The 20,868-nt window shown below is 36.0% G+C and overlaps 1 protein-coding gene across 4 annotated transcripts in view; it reads left to right on the top strand.

The window, feature by feature from the left end:
* The window catches only part of LRBA (LPS responsive beige-like anchor protein), a 785,855-nt gene that overhangs the window by 92,826 nt on the left and 672,161 nt on the right, over nt 1-20,868 (top strand). For all 4 annotated transcript variants that reach the window (XM_049632267.1, XM_049632266.1, XM_049632264.1 and 1 more), the window contains exons 5-9: nt 6,053-6,148; nt 17,171-17,292; nt 17,378-17,504; nt 18,181-18,300; nt 20,078-20,224. In XM_049632267.1, coding sequence (XP_049488224.1) covers nt 6,053-6,148; nt 17,171-17,292; nt 17,378-17,504; nt 18,181-18,300; nt 20,078-20,224 — 612 coding nt within the window. The remainder of the gene's footprint in view (nt 1-6,052; nt 6,149-17,170; nt 17,293-17,377; nt 17,505-18,180; nt 18,301-20,077; nt 20,225-20,868) is intronic.

Below are 20,868 nucleotides of genomic sequence, written 5' to 3'. Positions count from 1 at the left end.
CCTTGTGTTCATCTGTTCTGTGTCTTAAAGTCTTCATATGAGTGAAGCCATATGATATTTGTCTTTCTCTAATTTTGCTTAGCATAATACTCTCTAGTTCCATCTACGTAGTTGCAAATGGCAAGATTTCATTCTTTCTTGAGTGCCAAGTGGTACTCCATTGTATATATACACCACATCTTCTTTATCCATTCATCCATTTGATGGACGTTTGGGCTCTTTCCATACTTTGGCTATTGTTGATAGTGCTGCTGTAAACATTGGGTTTTGTGTGTCCTTTCGAAACAGCACACCTGTATCCCTTGGATAAATACCTAGTAGTGGAATTGCTGGGTCGTAGGGTAGTTCTATTTTTAATTTTTTGAGGAACCTCCATACTGTTTTCCAGAGTGGCCGTACCAGTTTGCATTCCTACCAGCAGTGCAAAAGAGATCCTCTTTCTCCACATCCTCGCCAACATCTGTTGTTGCCTGTTTTTTAATGTTAGCTATTCTGACAGGTGTGAGGTGGTATCTCATTGTGGTTTTGATTTGTATTTCCCTGATGATGAGTGATGTTGAGCATTTTTTCATGTGTCAGTTGGCCATCTGGATGTCTTCTTTGGAGAAGTGTCTACTCATGTCTTTTGCCCATTTCTTCACTGGATTATTTGTTTTTTGGGTGTTGAATTTGGTAAGTTCTTTATAGATTTTGGATACTAACCCTTTTATCTGATATGTTGTTTGCAAATATCTTCTCCCATTCTGTCGGTTGCCTTTTAGTTTTGCTGATGGTTTCCTTTGCTGTGCAGAAGCTTTTTATTTTGATGAGGTCCCAGTAGTTCATTTTTGCTTTTGTTTCCCTTGCCCGTGGAGACGTGTTGAGTAAGAAGTTGCTGTGACCAAGCTCAAAGAGGTTTTTGCCTACTTTCTCCTTGAGGATTTTGATGGCTTCCTGTCTTGCATTTAGGTCTTTCATCCATTTTGAGTTTATTTTTGTGTATGGTGTAAGAAAGTGGTCCAGGTTCATTTTTCTGTATGTTGCTGTCCAGTTTTCCCAGCACCACTTGCTGAAGAGACTGTCTTTATTCCATTGGATTGGATAGTCTTTCTTGCTTTGTCAAAGATTAGTTGGCCATATGTTTGTAGGTCCATTTCTGGGTTCTCTGTTCTGTTCCATCTATCTGAGTATCTGTTCTTGTGCCGGTACCATACTGTCTTGATAATTACAGCTTTGTAATACAGCTTGAAGTTCGGGATTGTGATGCCTCCTGCTTTGGTTTTCTTTTTCAAGATTGCTTTGGCTATTCAGTGTCTTTTCTGGTTCCATACAAATGTTAGGATTGTTTGTTCTAGCTCTGTCAAGAATGTTCGTGTTATTTTGAAAGGCATTGCATTGAATATGTAGATTGCTTTGGGTAGTATCAACATTTTAACAATATTTGTTCTTCCTATCCAGGAGCATGGAATATTTTGCCTTTTTTTTTTTTTTTTTTTTTTTTTTTTTTGGTCTTCTTCAATTTCTTTCATAAGCTTTCTGTAGTTTTCAGTGTATAGATTTTTCACCTCTTTGGTTAGATTGATTCCTAGGTATTTTATGGTTTTTGGTCCTTGTGTTTATTCTTATTACACTTGTGGTATTTGGACATTTATAATAGAATTTTCAGCAAATTTGGAAACATTTTGGTCATTATTTTTTTAAGTGTCATGTTTTTGTCCCTCCCTCCTCCTTCTGGGACTATAATTACATGTATGTTAGCTCTCTTGATAGTGCCCAGTAGGTCACTGAGATCTGTTCACTTGTTTTTCAGCCTTTTCCCTTTGTGTTTCATTTTAGATTGCTTTTTATATTACTGTATTTTTAAAGTAACCGCTCTTTTGTTTCTCCTGCAGTGTGTTAATTCTATCCAGTAAAATTTTCAGAGTTCAGATATTTTTATTTCTAAAGATTCTGTTCAGTTCTTTTAATATCTTTTATTTTTCCTCATTATGTTCATGTTTTCCTTTAAATCCTTGGGACTATTGAGCATATTTATAATATAATAGTTGCTCTCATGTTATTTTCTACTAATTCTATCATCTTTATCATTTTCTAGATCAGTTTTTTACTCATGGATTTTGTGTCTGCTTATAGGTCATATTTTCCTGCTTCTAATGCTAGTGATTTTAGATCCAGTGATGTTAGATACACTGAATTGTTCCTGGTTGAGTGCTAGATTTTGTCATATTCTTTTTCAGATTGTTAGACTGTTTTTGTAGACGGATAAATTATTTGTGGATCAACTTTACTCTTACAGACTAGTTTAAAAGTTTTGTTTTGGTCAGGTCTAGATTGTCTGTTATTCAAAGGCTAGTTTAGCTTCCTTATTCAGGCCTGATTCTTTTAGGGTCTCTCTGAATGACCCTACATCTGAGATACGGGGTAAGAGGTAGTGTAAGGCTCTGTGGTCATTCCACTGTACCTAGTAGGGTCTCAATTTCTGGCCGTATAGTAGCTGTAAAAATTCTTTGACTTATAGCTTTCAATTTCTTGGCCTCACCTTGTTCAGTTTTATGATAGGCATGGATAGTTTGGTATTAAGTCAAGGAGGATTAATATCAGTGTAGATTTTGGAACTTCTTACCTGCATAGCTCTTTTCTCTGTAGTACTCTGCTTGAAGCTTTCATCCTCCTCAGACTACCCCACACTGCAATTTCTGTCTCATTAAGTCAATGAGAACTTCACATTCTGTTTGGTTTCCCTTTTCCTGTGCAGTGGTATGGAAATTGCATCCTGGTAGAAAATCTGGTAATCTCATGGCTCATTTTGTTTCCTTTTCTCAAGTATCAGTGTCTTGAGCTACTTCTTCCATGTCTAAAAACAGTTTCTGTTTCATACATTTTATCCAGTATTCTAGTTGCTTAGAGTGAGTTGATAAGTCTAGACCCTGGTACTGTGTCATGGCCAGAAGAGAAAGTACAGATCTTCTTTGACTTGGAGTGGGGCTCCATTTTGATAAACACATTGTAAGTTGAAAATGTTAAAAGGTGAAAATACATTTAATACACCTAACGTATCAAACATCATAGCTTAGCCTATCAGAACACTTATATTAGCCTACAGTTGGGCAAAATCATGTAACACAAAGCCTGTTTTGTGATACAGTGTTGAATATATCATGTAATTTATTGCATACTGAATTCAAAGTGCAAAACAGAAAGGTTGTGTGGGTACAGAATGGTTGTAAGTGTATCGGTTGTTTATCCTTGTGACTTTGTGGCTGGCTGGGAGCTGTGACTTGTTGCCACTGCCCAGCATCCCGAGAGAGTATTGCACTGCATGTTGCATGTCACTGCCTGGGAAAAGATTAAAATTCAAAGTTCAAAGTACTATTTCTACTGAATGCATATAGCTTTCACACCATTGTGAAGAAAAAAATTCTAAGTTGGACCATCAGAAGTCAGGGACTGTATATATACTAGTTTCATTTTAGTTTTGATTTATATTCAGTGTCTTTATTCTGAATATATAATGAGTACATTTCTGTTGGTGAATATAGAAAACTCTGAGAAAATAGCAATGGATATGAATAAATGTGTATTTATAGAGATAGAAACCCAACAATCAAATAAACACAAAGTCAGTAATAATTAGAGATGTTCAAATCAAAACAAAATTGGTATGTTACTTTATGTCTATTAGTGTTAAGGCTTATAAAGTTGGATAATAGCAAATATAACTGGGGGGATAGGGTTATTTTAAACTTGTGTTCTAGTGGTTGGAGTAAACTCATTTAGCCAAACTTGAGTAATCTAGCACTAATTAGTTGCATAAATTTATACTCAATCCCAGTGACTTAGTAATTTCCTCCTGAGTGGGTGTTGTATGAAATTCTCAGTTTCATAAGGAAAATACACGTGAGGATGTTCAATGTTCACATTGTTTTTGATGGCACTGAATTGTCACCATAGGGGTTTATTGTTATGATAGTAGATAGATTAAATGTATTGGATGCATAGAATAGATTATTATATGGCAGTTAGAATCAATGTAAAAGTTAATATGAATAGATGCAAGAAGCAGAAAGAAACAGATTCATATATCTGACCAAAGATCCTTTAAATTATGAGGATCACACAAAAATACTTTTGAAGGAACACATAAAAAGATTAAAGGTATTTACATAGTTGCTTATGTGATTGGGAGTAGAATGACAATAGGTTTAGGGCATAAAGGGAAAAATAATGAACTGTTAATAAAAGGATCAAGGCCTTGGGGTGCCTCCTTGGCTGATTTGGTGGAACATGCAACTCTTGGTCTTGGGTTGTGAGTTTGAGCACCACATTGGATGTAGAGATGACTTAAAAATAAAATCTTTAAGCCCCGACCCGCAAAAGAAACCCCGAAACATACAAAACCGAGCAAGGCCTTGCTCAGTCATTAACCATTCATAGAATGGTTAACACTATATATATTTTTATTTTTGACTGCAGCTGATTTTGGTTATTTCATTTTTATTGATTTAAAAAAATCAATATGATTGTATACTTTTATAATTGTGTGGTGTCGCTAATTGAAAATTTCTTGATCACTTAAGAATGAAGCTTTCCACTTAACATTTAGGTAAAAGATTGCTGGACTCTTCTCGATAGTCATGATAACTAAGAGCAGATACCAAATAAGATGAAAGCAAGCCAGTGATTTCACTTGTGGTTTGACCCTGTTTTGAACTTTTAATGAAGAATGTACTACACTTTATCCTGTTTACTTGTAAACTGATTAAAATGATAATGTATATCTGATCTTTGCTTTTCCTTATAAATAAGCCTTTTTATTTTAGCTATTGGTTGTTTTGTGTATCAGAGGAGACTTGTGGGTCAAAGAGGCATTAAATAAATGTAGTGTTACAACTTTTTTACATGCTATATAGTTAAGGTAATATTGGAAATATGATAGGGAGCTTGGATCCAGTTTCAGAGGTCAGGGAAGACTGCCATAAGGAAGTAACCATTAAGGTCAGCTCTAAAAGATGGAGAAGATTTATATTTAGTTAAGAGGGGAGGGAAGTAGGCCTAGTGAGAACATTTTAAGCTGAAGGAATAGTTTGTGTTCAGGCCCTGTTGTTAGGAAGAAGGCAGAGAGGGCTTTGTGGATGGAGTGCAGAGAGAGAGGAAGATAGAAATGCAAAATGAGGCTAGTGAGGTAGATAGAGTATCTTGAGGGCTATGTTAAGAGTTTTGACCTTTTAAAATATACAAAATAGACTTTTGTAAAGTCTATTTATTTATTTTGAGAGAGAAAGAGAGGGAGAGAGAACGCGAGCAGGAGAGAGGGAGGGAGAATCCCAAGCAGGCTCTGTTCTCACAGCATGGAGCCAGATGTAGGGCTCGAACTCACGACCTGAGATAGGACCTGAGCCCCAAAAAAGAGTTGGGCGCTTAAACACTGAGCCACCCAAGGTGCCCTAAAAGGGGGTTTTGGTCTTTATTTTAAAGACAATGAGAAGCTATAGGAGAGGTAGCATAATAGGTGAGAGTGTAGTGATTTAAAATATGGGCTCTGAAGTCAGGCTGAGTTCTGATCCCAGCTTTGCTACTGGCTAGTTATGTTACCTTCGAAATGTTCCTCTGCCTCTGAGTCCTCCTCTATAAAATGGGATAATAATAGTACCACCCCTAGGATGGTTATAAGGTTAAAATATTTTTATTGTTTCTTTAAAAACAGTCTTCAACAGGGTAATATAGTAAGCATTATTTATTTGTTAAATTTAAAAAGTGTTTTAAAGAGAGATGGGTGATGGGTTGATGTAGTTTGTAATTTTAAAAGATAATTTTTGCTGTAGTGTGGAGAAGTTTCAAGTGTCGGGTGCTATTGGCACTTTTATCAAACACCTTATACCTTCCATCATATTATGAAAATGGCATAGAATACATTGTATATTTCTTTAAGATAGTGAAAATAACATTCTTTTTATATGCTTTTAGTTTAAAACATTTTTTGGTTATTCTTGAGTATATTAAAGTATGAGTATATGAAAAATAAGTTGTTTTATGGTGAATAATGCAGTTAATGAATTGTTGATTATTTTCATAGCCTCCACATGCTGGGAAGTTGCTGTCTGTGTTAAAGCATATGCCTCAGAAGTATGGTCCTGATGCCTTTTTCAACTTTCCAGGAAAGAGCGCTGCAGTAAGTAAATTTTAATGAGGATATCACTTGGAATGCTTTCCTTGGTTTCCCGAAAGGATAGCTCTGTAAACACCCCTGATAGGTTTTGTGTTAGGCAGAAACTTCTTTGCACAACCTAAATTCCTTACAGCAGTTATTCGTGTTACTTTTTCCTGTTTTAGAAGTGAAGAAATACAGGCTCAAAGAAGTTAAGAAAGCTGCCCATTTACAGCTTGGGACAACAGTGGACTAAGAAGAACCAAGTTCTTTTAAACATAAGCCATGTTGTCTTCAGAATTTTCCTCTGAATTCTCAAATAGATATTTAGGTGTAACACTTTCACTTTCTATCTTACTGAACATCTTTCTTTAGCCTTGTATTTCCCCACTCCTGTTTCTTTTACACCTGGTGTATAGAATGACAATAACTCTTTGAAACTTTTTGGCAAGAGTTCCTAACTTGTGAGTTGCCAAATTTTATCAGTTTCAGCATTCTTTTTTTTTGTTTAAGTTTATTTAATTATTTTGAGAGAGAGAGAGAGAAAGAGAGAGAGAAAGAGAGAAAGCCAGAAAGCCCACGTGGGTGTGAGCAGGGGAGGGGTGGAGAGGGAGAATCCCAAGCAGGTTCCCTGCTGTCACCGTAGAGCCCCAGGCAGGGCTTGATCTCACTAACTGTGAAATCATGACCTGAGCTGAAAGCAAGAGTCAGATGCTTAACCGGTTTAGCCACCAAGGTGCCCCCAGTTTCAGCATTCTTATAAGCTGTTAATTAATCAGTTTATAAAGAAGACATTGCTGGTAATATCTGTAATGTTTCAAAGTTTTATAGGAGTGCATTATGTAATGTATATATGTTATATATAGAGCTTTTTAACGTCCTCATATTACGTTGGTCTGCTTGTTATAAGCAAATTTTTCTTTGAAGATATTTCAGTCTGTTCTTACTGAGATTATCTTTTGTCACTTTTTACTTTGCTTTTGATAATATCTTTTTTTAATTTTTAATTTTTTAATTTTTTAATTTATATCCAAGTTAGTTAGCATATAGTGTTATAATGATTTCAGGAGTAGATTCCAGTGATTCAGCCCCTATGTATAAAACCCAGTGTTCATCCCAACAAGTGTCCTCCCTAATGCCCCTTACCCATTTAGCCGATCCAACCAGCCATAACACCTCCAGCAACACTCAGTTTGTTCTCTGTATTTAAGAGTCTCTTATGTTTTGTCCCCCTCCTTGTTTTTGTATTATTTTTGCTGCCCTTCCCTTACGTTCATCTGTTTTGTATCTTAAATTCCTCATATGAGTGAAATCATACGATTTCTGGTTCCATCCATGTAGTTGCAAATGGCAAGATTTCATTCTTTTTGATTGCTGAGTAATACTCCATTTGTGTGTGTGTGTGTGTGTGTGTGTGTGTGTGTGTGTGTACACACCATGTCTTCTTTATCCATTCATCTGTTGACGGGCATTTGGGCTCTTTCCATACTTTGGCTATTGTCGATAGTGCTGCTATAAACATTGGGGTACGTGTACCCCTTTGACACAGCACACCTGTATCCCTTGTAAATACTTAGTAGTGCAATTGCTGGGTTGCAGGGTAGTTCTATTTTTAACTTTTTGAGGAACCTCCATGCTGTTTTCCAGAGTGGCTGCCCCAGTTTGCATTCCCACCACAGTGCAAGAGGGTTCCCCTTTCTCCATATCCTCGACAACTCCTGTTGTTTCCTGTGCTGTTAATTTTAGCCATTCCGACTGGTGTGAGGTGGTATCGTACTGTGGTTTTGATTTGTATTTCCCTGATAATGAGTGATGTTGAACATCTTTTCAGTTGTCTGTTAGCCACATGTAAGTCTTCTTTGGAAAAATGTCTGTTCATGTCTTCTGTCCATTTCTTAACTGGATTATTTGTTTTTTGGGGGGTTTTGAGTTACATAAGCTGTTTACAGATTTTGGATACTAACTCTTTATCAGATCTGTCATTTGCAAATATCTTCTCCCATTCTATAGGCTGCCTTTAGTTTAGTGTGGAAGCTCTTTATCTTGATGAAGTCCCAGTAGTTCATTTTTGTTTCTGTTTCACTTGTCTTCCACTGACATGTGTAGCAACTTGCTAAAGTTGAGGTTAGAGATGTTTCTGCCTGTGTTCTTCTCTAGGATTTTCATGGTGTCCTGTCTCACATTTAGGCCTTTCAACCATTTTGAATTTCTTTTCCTGTATGGTCTGAGAAAGTGGTCCAGTTTCATTTTTCTGCATGTTGCTGTCTGGTTTTCCCAACACCATTTGTTGAAGAAATGGCCTTTTTTCAATTGGCTATTCTTTTCTGCTTTGTTGAAGATGAATTGACCATATAGTTGTGAGTCCATTTCTGGGTTTTGTATTCTGTTGTATTGATCTGTGTGTTAGTTTTTGTGCCGGTACCATGCTTTCTTTATGTCTACAGCTTTGTGATATAGATTGACCTCTGGAATCATGGTACTTTCAGCTTTGCTTTTCTTTTTCAGGATTACTTTGGTTATTTGGGATCTTTTGTGGTTCCATACAAATTTTAAGATTATTTATTTTAAGTCGATGAAAACTGCTGGTGGTATTTTGGTAGGGATTGCATTAAATGCGTAGATTGCTTTGGGTAGTATAGACATTGTAACAATGTTTGTCCTTCCAATCCATGAGCATGGAATGTTTTTCCATTTCTTTGTGTCCTCTTCAGTTTCCTACCTAAGAGTACAGATTTTCTACCCCTTTGGTTAGGTTTATTTCTAGGTGTCTTAATTTTTTGGAGAAATTCTTCGATTTACTCTTCTGCTTTGTTGTTGGTGGATAGAAATGCAACAGATTTCTGTACTTTGATTTTATATCTTGTGACTTTGCTGAATTCATGTATTAGTGCTAGCAGTTTTTTGGTGGAGTCTTTCAGGTGTTGTACATAGAGTATCATGTCATCTGCAAGTAGTGAAAGTTTGAGTCTTTCCTTGCCAATTTCAATGCCTTTATTTCTTTTTGTTGTCTGATTGCTGAGGCTAAGACTTCCAGTATTATGTTAATTAGTAATGGTGAAAGTGGACATCCCTGGCTTGTTTTTGACTATAGAGAAAAAGCTCTCCGTTTTTGCCGATATTGAGGATATCAGCTGTGGGTCTTTCAAATATGGCCTTTATTATGTTGTGGTATGTTCCATCTATCCCTACTTTGTTGAGGGTTTTTATCAAGAATGGATGCTGTATTTTGTCAAATGCTTTTTCTGTATCTGCTTACAGGATCATACAGTTCTTATCCTTTCTTTTATTAAGTGCATATTGTATCTTAATACATAATGTACATGTACATGTACATACATACATGTTGTATCTTAATAAATATATTAAGAATTTATTAAGTGCATGTTATTAAGTGCATTAAGTATCACATTGATTGATTTGTGAGTATTGAACCAGCCCTGCAGCCCAGGAATAGATTATTCCCACTTGATCATGGTGACTAATTCTTTTAATGTACTGTTGGATTTGGTTTGCTATTGTCTTGTTGAGAATTTTTGCATCAGTATTCATCAGGGATATTGGCCTGTAATTCTCTTTCATAGTGGGTTATTTGTCTGGTTTTGGAATCCAGGTAATGCTGGTCTTGTAGAAGGGCTTTGGAAGTTTTTCTTCCATTTCTGTTTTTTGGAACAACTTGAGAAGAATAGGTATTAACTCTTCTTTAAATGTGTATTAGAATACCCCTATGAAGCTATTTGGCCGTGGACTTTTGTTTGTTAGGAGATCTTAAACTACTGATTTGATTTCTTTGCTGGTTATAGGTATGTTCAAATTTTCTATTTCTTCCTGTTTCAAAGTTTTGGTAGTTTGTATGTTTCTAGGAATTTGTCCATTTCTTCTAGATTGCCTAGTTTTTGGCATATACTTTTTTTATAATCTTTTATGATTATTTGTATTTTTGTGGGGTTGTTGTGATCTCTCCTCTTTCATTCGTGGTTTTGTTTAGGTCCTTTCTCTTTTCTCATTGATGTCTGGCTAGAGCTTTATCAATTTTATTAATAATTTCAAAGAACCAGCTCTTAGTTTCGTTGATCTGTCCTACTGTTTTGTTTCTATATCCTTTATTTATGCTCTAGTCTTTATTTTCCTTCTTCTTTTGTCTAGGCTTTATTTGCTGATCCTTTTCTAGCTCCTTTAGGTGTAAGGTTAGATTGTGTATTTAAGACTTTTCTTGCTCCTTGAGTTAAGCTTGTGTTACTATATACTTCCTTCTTAGGATTGCCTTTGCTGCATCCCGAAAGTTTTGGATTGTTGTGTTCTCATTTTCATTTGCTTCCATGTATTTTTAAAATTTCTTCTTTAGTTTACTGGTAAACCTGTGCATTCTTTAGTAGGATGATCTTTAACTTCCATGTATTTGTCGTCTTTACAGATATTTTTCTTATGGTGACTTCAAGTTTCATAGCATTGTATGAAAATATGAATGGTATGGTCTCAGGCTGTTTGTACTTGTGGAGGGCTGATTTGTGACCCAGTATGTGATCTGTTCTGGGGAATGTTCCATGTGCACTTAAAAAGAATGTATTTTGTGCTGCTTTAGGATGGAATGTTCTGAATATATCCATTAAGTCCATCTGGTCCAGGTGTCATTCAAAGCCATTGTTTCCTTGTTGATTTTCTGCCTAGATGATCTGTCCATTGCTGTGGAAGGGTTTTAAAGTCCCCTACTATTATTGTATTGTCAATGTGTTCCTTTTTGTTTGGTATTAATTGATTAATATATTTTGGTGCCTTCATGTTGGGGGCATAAATGTTTACAACTATTAGATCTTTATGATGGATAGACCCCTTAATTATGATATAATGCCCTTCTTCATCTCTTATTTCAGTCTTTGTTTTAAAATCTAGTTTGTCTGATGTAAGCATGGTTACAATGGCTTTCTTTTGGCATCCATTAAGGGCTTTTAGTCCCCTCGCTTTCAATCTGCAGATGTCTTTAGGTCTAAAATGAGTCTCTTGCAGGCAGTATATAGATGGATCTTGTTTGTTTTTGTTTTTTTTTTTAAAATTTTTTAATGTTTATATATTTTTGAGAGAGAGAGAGACAGAGACAGACAGACAGACATAGAGGGTGATTGGGGGAGGGGCACAGAAAGAGGGAGACACAGAATCCGAAGCAGGCTCCAGGCTCTGAGCTGTCAGCACAAAGCCCAATGCGGGGCTCGAACTCGTGAAGTATGAGATCATGACCTGAGCTGAAGTTGGATGCTTAGCTGACTGAGCCACCTAGGTGCCCCAAGGGTGTTTTTTTTTTTTTTTTTTTTTTTTTTTTAAATATCTGTTCTGTTACCCTGTGTCTTTTGATAGGAACACTAGGCCATTTACATTCAGAGTTATAAATGAAAGATACTCATTTAGTGCCATTGTGTTACCTGTAAAGTTGGTGTTTCTGGTGATGTTCTCTGTTCCTTTTTTAGCCTTTGTTGACTTTTTAAAAAGAAATTTTTTTTTTTGCCACTCAGAGAGTCCCCCTTTTTTTTCATGTTATTATTTTCTGTTTCTTTTCTTTTCTTTTCTTTTCTTTTCTTTTCTTTTCTTTTCTTTTCCTTTCTTTTTTTAAATTTGCATCCAAATTAGTTAGCATATAGTGCAACAATGATTTCAGGAATAGATTCCTTAATGACCCTTATCCATTTAGCCCATTACCCCCTCCCACAACCCCTCCAGTAACCCTCTGTTTGTTCTCCATATTTATGAGTCTCTTCTGTTTTGTCCCCCTCCCTGTTTTTATATTATTTTTGCTTCCCTTCCTTTATGTTCATCTGTTTTGTCTTTTAAAGTCCTTACATGAGTGAAGTCATATGATATTTGTCTTTCTCTGACAAATTTCACTTAGTGTAATACCCTCCAGTTCCATCCAAGTAGTTGCAAATGGCAAGATTTCTTTCTTTTTGATTGCCAAGTAATACTCCATTGTATATATATACCACATCTTCTTTATCCATTCATCCATCGATGGACATTTGGGCTCTTTCTATACTTTGGCTATTGTTGATAGTGCTGCTATAAACATTGGGGTGCATGTGCCCCTTTGAAACAGCACACCTGTATCCCTTGGATAAATACCTAGTAGTGGAATTGCTGGGTCGTAGGGTAGTTCTATTTTTAATTTTTTGAGGAACCTCCATACTGTTTTCCAGAGTGGCTGCACCAGCTTGCATTCCCAGAGAATCCCTTTTAATATTTCTTATAGGGCTGGTTTAGTGATCATGAACTTCTTTAGTTTTTGTTTGTCTGGGAAACTCTTTATCTCTCCTATTCTGAATGATAGCCTTGCCACATAAAGTGTTCTTGGCTGCCTATTTTTCCCATTTAGCACATTGAATATATCCTGCCATTCCTTTCTTGCCTGCTAAGTTTCTGTGGATAGATCTGCTGTAAATATGATCTGTCTTCCCTTGTCAGTTAAGGACTTTTTTTCTTTGTTGCTTTTAGAATTCTTTACTTGTTTGTGTATTTTGTGAAGTTGACTATGATATATCTTGGTGAGGTCAGGCTTTTGTTGAGTTTAATGTGAGTTTTCTGTGCTTCTTGGATTTTGATGTCTGTGTCCTTCCCCAGATTAGGCAAGTTTTCAACTATAATTTGCTAACATAAATCATCTGCCCTTATTCTGTCTTTTTTATCTTCTGGGACTCTTATGATATGAATGTTAGCACATTTTAAGAAGTCACTGAGTTTCCTGAGTCTACTTTTGTGAACCAGTACCTTTCTCTCCCTCTTCTTTTCAATGTCATTATTTTCCATAATTTTATATTCTGTATCACTGATTCGTTTTGCTGCTTTTGTTCATCCTCATTACTATGTCATTCATTTATGTTTGCATCTCAGTTATAGCATTTTTAATATTGGTCTGACTAGGTTTTAGGTGTTTTATCCCTGTAGTAGGGATTCACTAGTGTCTTCTATACTTTTTTCAAACCCAGCTAGTATTCTTGTAATTGTTGTTTTAATTTTTAGTTCAAACATCTCTCTTATATCTGTTTTGATTAAATCCCTGGCTCTGATTTCTACTTGCTGTTCTTTCTTTTGGGGTGAATTACTTCCTCTTGTCACTTTGTCTAGAAAAAAAATTTAAGTGGATTCTAGGTGTGTTTTGGTCTGCTTGTTAAAAGAAGATCCTAAAAAATAGCAGTTAAGAAATATGTATGTGTATATGCATTTATATGTATAAATTAAAAAGAATTAAAGTATTAAAAATAAAAAAATACAAAGGAAATTAGATCCTCTTTCCCCTGTCGCTGAAGCCTTGCAGCATTCTATGATCAGTAGACTTGTTTGTGCCAGGGCTTTGTGCTGGTCCTCTAGGGGAGGACCCTGTTGATCTGATTCTTAGGCCTACTTGCTCTAGTGGGGATGCATCTACATGGTGCAGGGTGGTGGGGGATGGTGGTGGCAGTGAGGAGTCAGGGCGGGGGGATAGGGGAGCTTGGTGTAGTGGCCGGTCTCCCACTGATGGTGCTGTTTAGGTCACTGAAGTGGGTCATCTGGTGGGCTCGTGGTGAAAATGGCTTTGCCTGCTGTCTCCTCTCTGGAATAGGGAGCTGTTATCTGCTGCTTCTCTGTAAGCCCTCGCAGAAGAGCAAACAGTCACCCCTCCTGTGACCCTGACTTCTCTCAGATCCCTGCCTTCACCCTGTGTAAGCTGTCCATCTGTCAGGCAGCACAGCCCTCCTGTATTATATTTCAGGCGAGGCTGTATTTCAAAACTCTAAACTTGAGAGATGCCCCACAGTGAGGCCTTGTGCTGAGTCTCTGGGGTAGGTCTTGCTGCACTGTGGCCTGTACTGGCTTGTCCCAGAAAAGGATTGTGGGATTGCTCAGTGTGGTTTGGAGTTTATGGTAAATCACAGCAGAAAGCTGGCACCAAGTTTTTCTGCCCTCAGCCAGCATGTTTGTTCCTATGCTGGTGAATTGGACAGCTCAGTGGTGCCTTAGCCTACCTTTTGCCCCTGGAGCGGCTGTATTACCGCTACCAAATGAACTCCAAGGAGGCAAACTTTTTCCCTCTATGCACCCCAGGGAATCTTCAGATGATACTGCTTGCTGTTGGGCTTCTGTCCTCCTTCCTCACAGGAGCACAATGACCCTGACCCCTGAAACTTCAGACTCTGCACTCCACTATTTATAAAAAACTTGTAGTTTTTAAACCCTCTTCTTCCCTGTTGTTAGTCTTGGGGAAGAGTTTTTCCTGTGCAGTCCCCTGTGTGTGTTTTCATTCTTTATTCACTCCTCCTTTCTCTCCCCCGACTCCTTCCACTCCATGCAGTCAGGGCTCCCTCCTCTCAGCGTGCCTACAGCTCCTCTCTCCCCCAAATCACTCTGTGCAGTTCTTGTCCTCCACAAGGTGGTGGTTTTTTCTGCCTGTAGACATGCACCTTTGTTCTCTCAGTCCTCAGATCAATTTCTAGCCTGCTGAGTTTTAAAACTCCAGGCTTTAAGGGATGTGGCGTGGGCAGCAGCCTGGGCTGGTCTTCTGGGGGAGTGTGTTGCCATGCTGGGAGTGAGACAAGCTTCACGGAGAAGAGCAGTTGTGCTACAGTGCTGCGGTGTGGGACTTGGTGTAAGCAATTTAGGCAGCCAGTGTGGGGCTGAGGTGCTTTCTGCTTGTAGTTCTGTGTGTAAGCTGAGGGGCAGGAGAAGGAAATAGCGCCAGTCTGCTCCTTTGTCCCTGGAAAGGCATCTCCTGCATGCTCACCTCTCAGAGAAATGCTCCAGGAAGAGCGAGTAATCTCCCGCCAAGTGTGTCTCAGGTGCCCCTCAAATCTTGCTTCTGTGCTGTCTGCACCCTTGGGTTGTTTGCCTGCCTTCTCTCTAGAATTAGGGCAGCACTCTAAGGACTCTATTACAGCCAAGCCTGCTAACCTTTAAAACTAGTTTTTAAACCCCACTGATTGCAAGAACTCATGAAAATCAGGCCCTCTCGTTTTCCCAGCCAGTGGGTTTGGGGAAGCATTCTCTTTGTGCGTTCTGTTGTGTTCTCTTGGCTGTCTCTCGCCTTTTTCTAAGACCATGGCTCCTTCCTGTAGCACCCACCATTGGTTTCTCCCCGAAACTACATCTCTGCCCTTCCTATCTTCCCCCATGTGTCTTCTTTCTCCCTTTACATATGCCCCAGGTATCTTTTTGACTATAATCCTCCTAGTGGGGTCAAATAGTATCTCAGTGTGGTTTTGATTTGCATTTCTTTAGTGACTAATAATGTAGAGCATCTTTTCATGTCTGTATTGGTTGTATGATATCTTCTTTGGAGACAGGTCTGGTCTATTCGTATCTTTTGTCCATTTTTAAATTATTTGTCTTTTGTTGAATTGTAAGAGTTCTTTATTCTGAATACAAGTTGCTTATCAGATGTATGATTTGCACATATTTTCTTCCATTCTTTTGGCTTTTGTCTTAACTTTTTTGATCGTATCCTTTAAAGCACAAACTTTTTAAAATTTTAATGAAGTTCAGTTCATACATGTTTTCTTTTCTTGCTTGTGGTTTTTGTGGAATAATGAAGAAGGATTTGCCTAACCCAGGGTCATGAAAACTTACCTCTATTTTTTTCTTACAAGAGTTTTATAGTTTTAGCTTTTACATTGAGATCTATGATCTATTTGGGTTAATTTTTGTGTATGATATAGGAAAGTAATCAACTTCATGTTTTTGCTTTTGGATATCTAGTTATCTCAGCACATTTGTTGAAATAAACTGTGGTTTCTTCATTGAATTGTCTTGACATTCTTCTTGAAAATCAGTTTAACACAAATATAGGGGTTTATTTCTGTGCTCTCAGTTTTAGTCCATTGATGTGTATTTCTGGTTTTACGTCAGTACCACACAGTCTTTTTTTTTTTTTATTAAAAAAATTTTTTTTAGTGTTTATTTATCTTTGAGAAAGAGGGAGAGAGAAAGGGAGTAGAGGAGGGGCAGAAAGAGGCACACCAAATCTGAAACAGGCTCTAGGCTCTGAGCTGTCAGTACAGAGCCTCATGCGGGCCTAAAGTCACCAACTGCAAGATCATGACCTGAGCCAACGTTGGACATTTAACCGACTGAGCCACCCAGGCACCCTGACACAGTCTTTGTTATAGTAGCTTTGTTTGGTAGGTTTTGAATTTGGTAGCGTGAATATCAACTTTGTTCATTTTCAAGATTTTGTTTTGCTATTCTGGATTGCTTTCATTATGTACTTTGAAATAAAATTTGATTTTAAAATTTGTACTTTTAAATAAAATTATGATCTTTCTTTAAAACAATTTTTTTTAGTGTGTGTTTATATTTTTTGAGAGAGGGTGTGCATGTGTGCATGCAAGCACGGGAGAGGCAGAGAGAGAGGAGAGAGAATCCCATGTAGGCTCTGTGCTGTCAGCATAGACCCTGATGCAGGGCATGATCCCACAAACTGTAAGATCATAACCTGAGCTGAAATTAAGAGCTAGACACTCAGTCAACTGAGCCACCCAGGTGTCCCCAAATTATCTTTTCAATAATATTTGAAACCAGGTGGTAAAGTTATTTATATAGTGACTTTGAATTTAATTTAAAAATGTTATGGAAAAATGTTATGAACTAATTCTGTTCAGCTTTATATTTGCTATTAAAAATTAGCATATTCTAACCTTTTTGTTAACTTTTTTCTTTTCCTTTCTTGTATATCTTTCTCTATTCTAATATCTTAACATTTGAATAACATATTTCCAATTTGATATCACTACCTATCTCTTTTATTTGGAATTCTTTTGAATCTTTTCTTCATTGTAAGAAATGAAGCAAAGATGAGTGTATCCAGCAGGTCATCTGGAATGTTTTTATCATTTTATTAAATTACCATCACTACTATGTATTTTGGAAAATTTGAAAAATTTGGAAAAGTCTTTCAGATAAATAAGCTTATAAATACTTTAAACATGATATAGAATAACATGTAGCAGAAATATATATAGCATTGTAAAGTCTCATTTTCTTGATTTCAGTAATAAAATTTTTCACGTGAATTAATAACTCAATGTTTTTCTTTAGGCCATTGCATTACCTCCTATAGCCAAATGGCCATACCAGAATGGTTTTACATTTCATACCTGGCTAAGAATGGATCCTGTGAATAACATCAATGTGGATAAGGATAAACCCTATTTATATTGGTATGTATTTTTGTAAGTCAGTGTTACTATCTTCCTTTGAGAATGAAAGAATATTTAGAGGTAAAATGAAAATTACTCTTTATAGTTTCAGAACCAGCAAAGGTCTTGGTTACTCTGCTCACTTTGTTGGGGGCTGTTTGATTATAACCTCAATAAAGTCAAAAGGAAAAGGCTTTCAACACTGTGTGAAATTTGATTTTAAGCCACAAAAGGTATGTGATGTTAGTAAGTCGTAATTAATTTAACAAGCTATACTAGCCTTCAAAATGCTTTGTTTTAATATTAATGACATAACATGTGGTAGATCACAACTCTGTTTATTCTGTTTCAGAAAATGAAGTATAAGTCACTGGACAATTGTTAACTTCCCTGATTTGGATAATAAAAAGAATGATATTTTGTTATTCATAGAGTATTGGGATAATATCAATGAGACAATATCAATGGAAGTTACCTTAGTAGTAGTAGTAGTAGTAATATGTGTTTTCTTTTGTACCTTAAAATTTAGAGATTAATAAATGGTTCATCTGCAAAATGTATGTACATATAGATAAATAGGTAAAACAGATGTGGCAAAATGTTGACAATTGTGGTATCTAGATGGTGGAAAAGAGGGTATTTGTACTAAACTTTTAACTTTTTTGGGATATATTTGAAAACTTTCATAGTAAAGAGTTGGAAAGGTAATTTCACAGTAAGTTCTTATGTATTGAGAGTTCCCTTGATTAAATATTCCAAAGGTTGAATATTGATACTATTTTATTGATATTTATTTTATTTTTATATTTAATTGTAACTTATAGTTTAAGTTTTACTTGTTATTTTGAGTGTGGTTGAGTTATTTCAAGAATCATAATCCTTTTTTTCCCAAACTTTTTACTTATTCAGTGGTATATGGTAACTATAGTGCACATTTATAACCGATGGAAGAACAGTGAGCTTCGATGTTATGTGAATGGTGAGCTAGCTTCCTATGGAGAGATAACATGGTTTGTCAACACCAGTGATGTAAGTGGTTTGAAAAAATTATTTTAAAATATGAAAAATATATTTTACATTGAGTATAAATTTTAGAATACCACAATGGCAGAGTTAAGTTTGGCTAGAATGTTGAGTCCTTGTTAAAAAATTATTCTGGATAGGGTAAAGATGAGCATTTATAGGTAACAATGGGTATAGTTAGGAGCTCTACAGCAGAATTCTGATCATTTTTATGAATGAGTAGGATGATACGTGCTTATAAATTTTGCAAATAATTCATAGCTGTTATAGATAACTATTATGTAATAATTTTTTCAGGATTGAGGAAAAGATATGTACAATTCAAATTAAATTTAAAATTTTCAATAGGAATTAAATTAAAATGTTCTTTTTTCCCCACCAATTACATTTTCAAATAGAAAACTTGAAAAATATAAATAGGAAAATGATTACAAACCATTACACCATTCACCATTAAATTCTTCTTTTATATCCTATGCTACGCATATTTATGTATTATGTAATGATAATCTTAAGAGCTTGGGTTTTTGTAACAGATAGTCTTAGGTTTGAATCCCAGCTCTGTCACTTACTGACTGTATGACCTTAATCTATTAGGCCTAAGTTTTCTCCACCTGAAAATGGGTGTAAAATAGTACGTATCTCAGAAGGTTAATGTGATAACTACATGAGATACTGTTTACAAATTAATTAGTAGAGTGCCTTGTACAGAGTAAGTGCTCAGTAAATGTTAGCTCTCCTTTTTTTTTTTTTGAAAACACAAAAAGGGCATCAGATATATATGTTGTTTTTTGGCCTGTTTTTTCCTTATGTTAACTTTTATTGAGTGCTTCTTGTACTCCAAGCATTGTAATAAATACCTTTATTTTCTAAAAGCACCAACCTTGCAAGATAAGTACTATTATAATCTCCCATTTTACAGGTAAGGAGACTGAAGCACAGAGAGATTAAGTAATTTGCCAAGATCACCAGCATGTGAAGCAGTGATTTGACTTAGGTGGATTGTCTTGAGAAGCCAAATGTTAACAACTTTTCTGTATTCCCTAATATCAATACGTATTTATTTTTCAACATTCTTTCTAATGATTTTTTTGTTGCATAACCATTTAAAGGGATGTGAAGAACTTTAGTCTTTCTTTGTGGACACGTGGATTTTTAAAATGTGGTTTGTAACCTAGATGTTAAGAGAATTTTTTTTGTTTTTAACGTTAGAAGAGATACATGCATCTGCTTTTCTGGATTTACATATTTGAGAGATTGTATTCCATGATCTCACCCGTTGTCTATACCTTGATATCTGCAAAAGTCTGTCTTTACAATTTTAACTTCTCACCAAACTTACAGAACCCTGCTTCTCCATTCATGTTGGCTCCATACATATTAACTCGCCGAAAGGCAGATTATGTCCTAAACGTAACTCATGATTTTCCTTCTTATAACAAAGACTGTTCTTCCATTTGCTTTTTTGGTTACTCAAGTATGAACCTTCAGAATCCATCATGATTTCTTTGACTCTTCTTTCTTACATACACTTTGTCGTCAGATTTTATTTATTGTACTCTGGAAAACTTTGGCTTTCTCCTTTTTTATGATGTCTTTCTTGATCTCTACACTTGATAATAATGAATTAAGTGAAATGCTAAATGAATTATTTTAATTTAGCCAGATTAGAACAGATGAAACATTTATACCAAAGTTTATCCTGAAACATTTAATCAATATAGGTTATTATTTCTTGAGATATTGTTGTTTTTTCTTTAATACAATCTGTTTTCTTTCACAGACCTTTGACAAATGTTTCCTGGGCTCGTCAGAAACAGCAGATGCAAATAGAGTATTCTGTGGTCAGATGACTGCAGTTTACCTTTTTAGTGAAGCTCTTAATGCTGCCCAGATTTTTGCTATTTATCAGTTGGGACTGGGATATAAGGTACTTTACTTGCTGTTCATTGCTTAACCAGTGTTAGTTGAACTTGATTTAAAGGTAGGTGATGCATGGGACAAAGTTGAAAGAGTAATCAGGGACACTACAGGGAAGTCACAGGAATCTGAAGGATACTTTAAATTTTTGAGGGAAACACAGTATACTTGTCATGTGGGCCTCTATGCATACTACTAGCTCAAGTTTCAACTTGCATTCATGCTACATTTGATGATGTCAGTTTTTGCATAACTAAATTTTCAACAGTTACTGTGATTAAAAACAAGTACTATGTGGAAATTAATGTGGAAAAGGAAATGAGGATGATGGTGTGAAATCTGATTCCAAACTTGAGAGAGTTCATGCAGTGCTCAATATGCATAAAAATTAATAACTAATTTTGCTAATATAATGAAAGAGACATTTTTTCTTTTGACTTGTTCCTTAATTCTTTCAAATGGCTGTTAAATTATTAAAATATAAAGTTGTTTGAACCAAATTATTTAGTAGTATTTATTTTGATCTAAAGCACCATAAACAGTTACTGCAATGCTAAGACTGTCATGAACTAAGAAAATTTGTGGGGTGCCTGGGTGGCTCAGTTGGTTAAGCAACTTCTCTGATTTCAGCTTAGGACATTGATCTCATAGTTC

This window comes from Panthera uncia, chromosome B1 (genome assembly GCF_023721935.1).
Source record: "Panthera uncia isolate 11264 chromosome B1, Puncia_PCG_1.0, whole genome shotgun sequence".
Lineage (NCBI taxonomy): Eukaryota > Metazoa > Chordata > Mammalia > Carnivora > Felidae > Panthera > Panthera uncia.
Note: the sequence above shows the minus strand (reverse complement) of the source record. Positions and strands in the feature narration are given on the sequence as shown.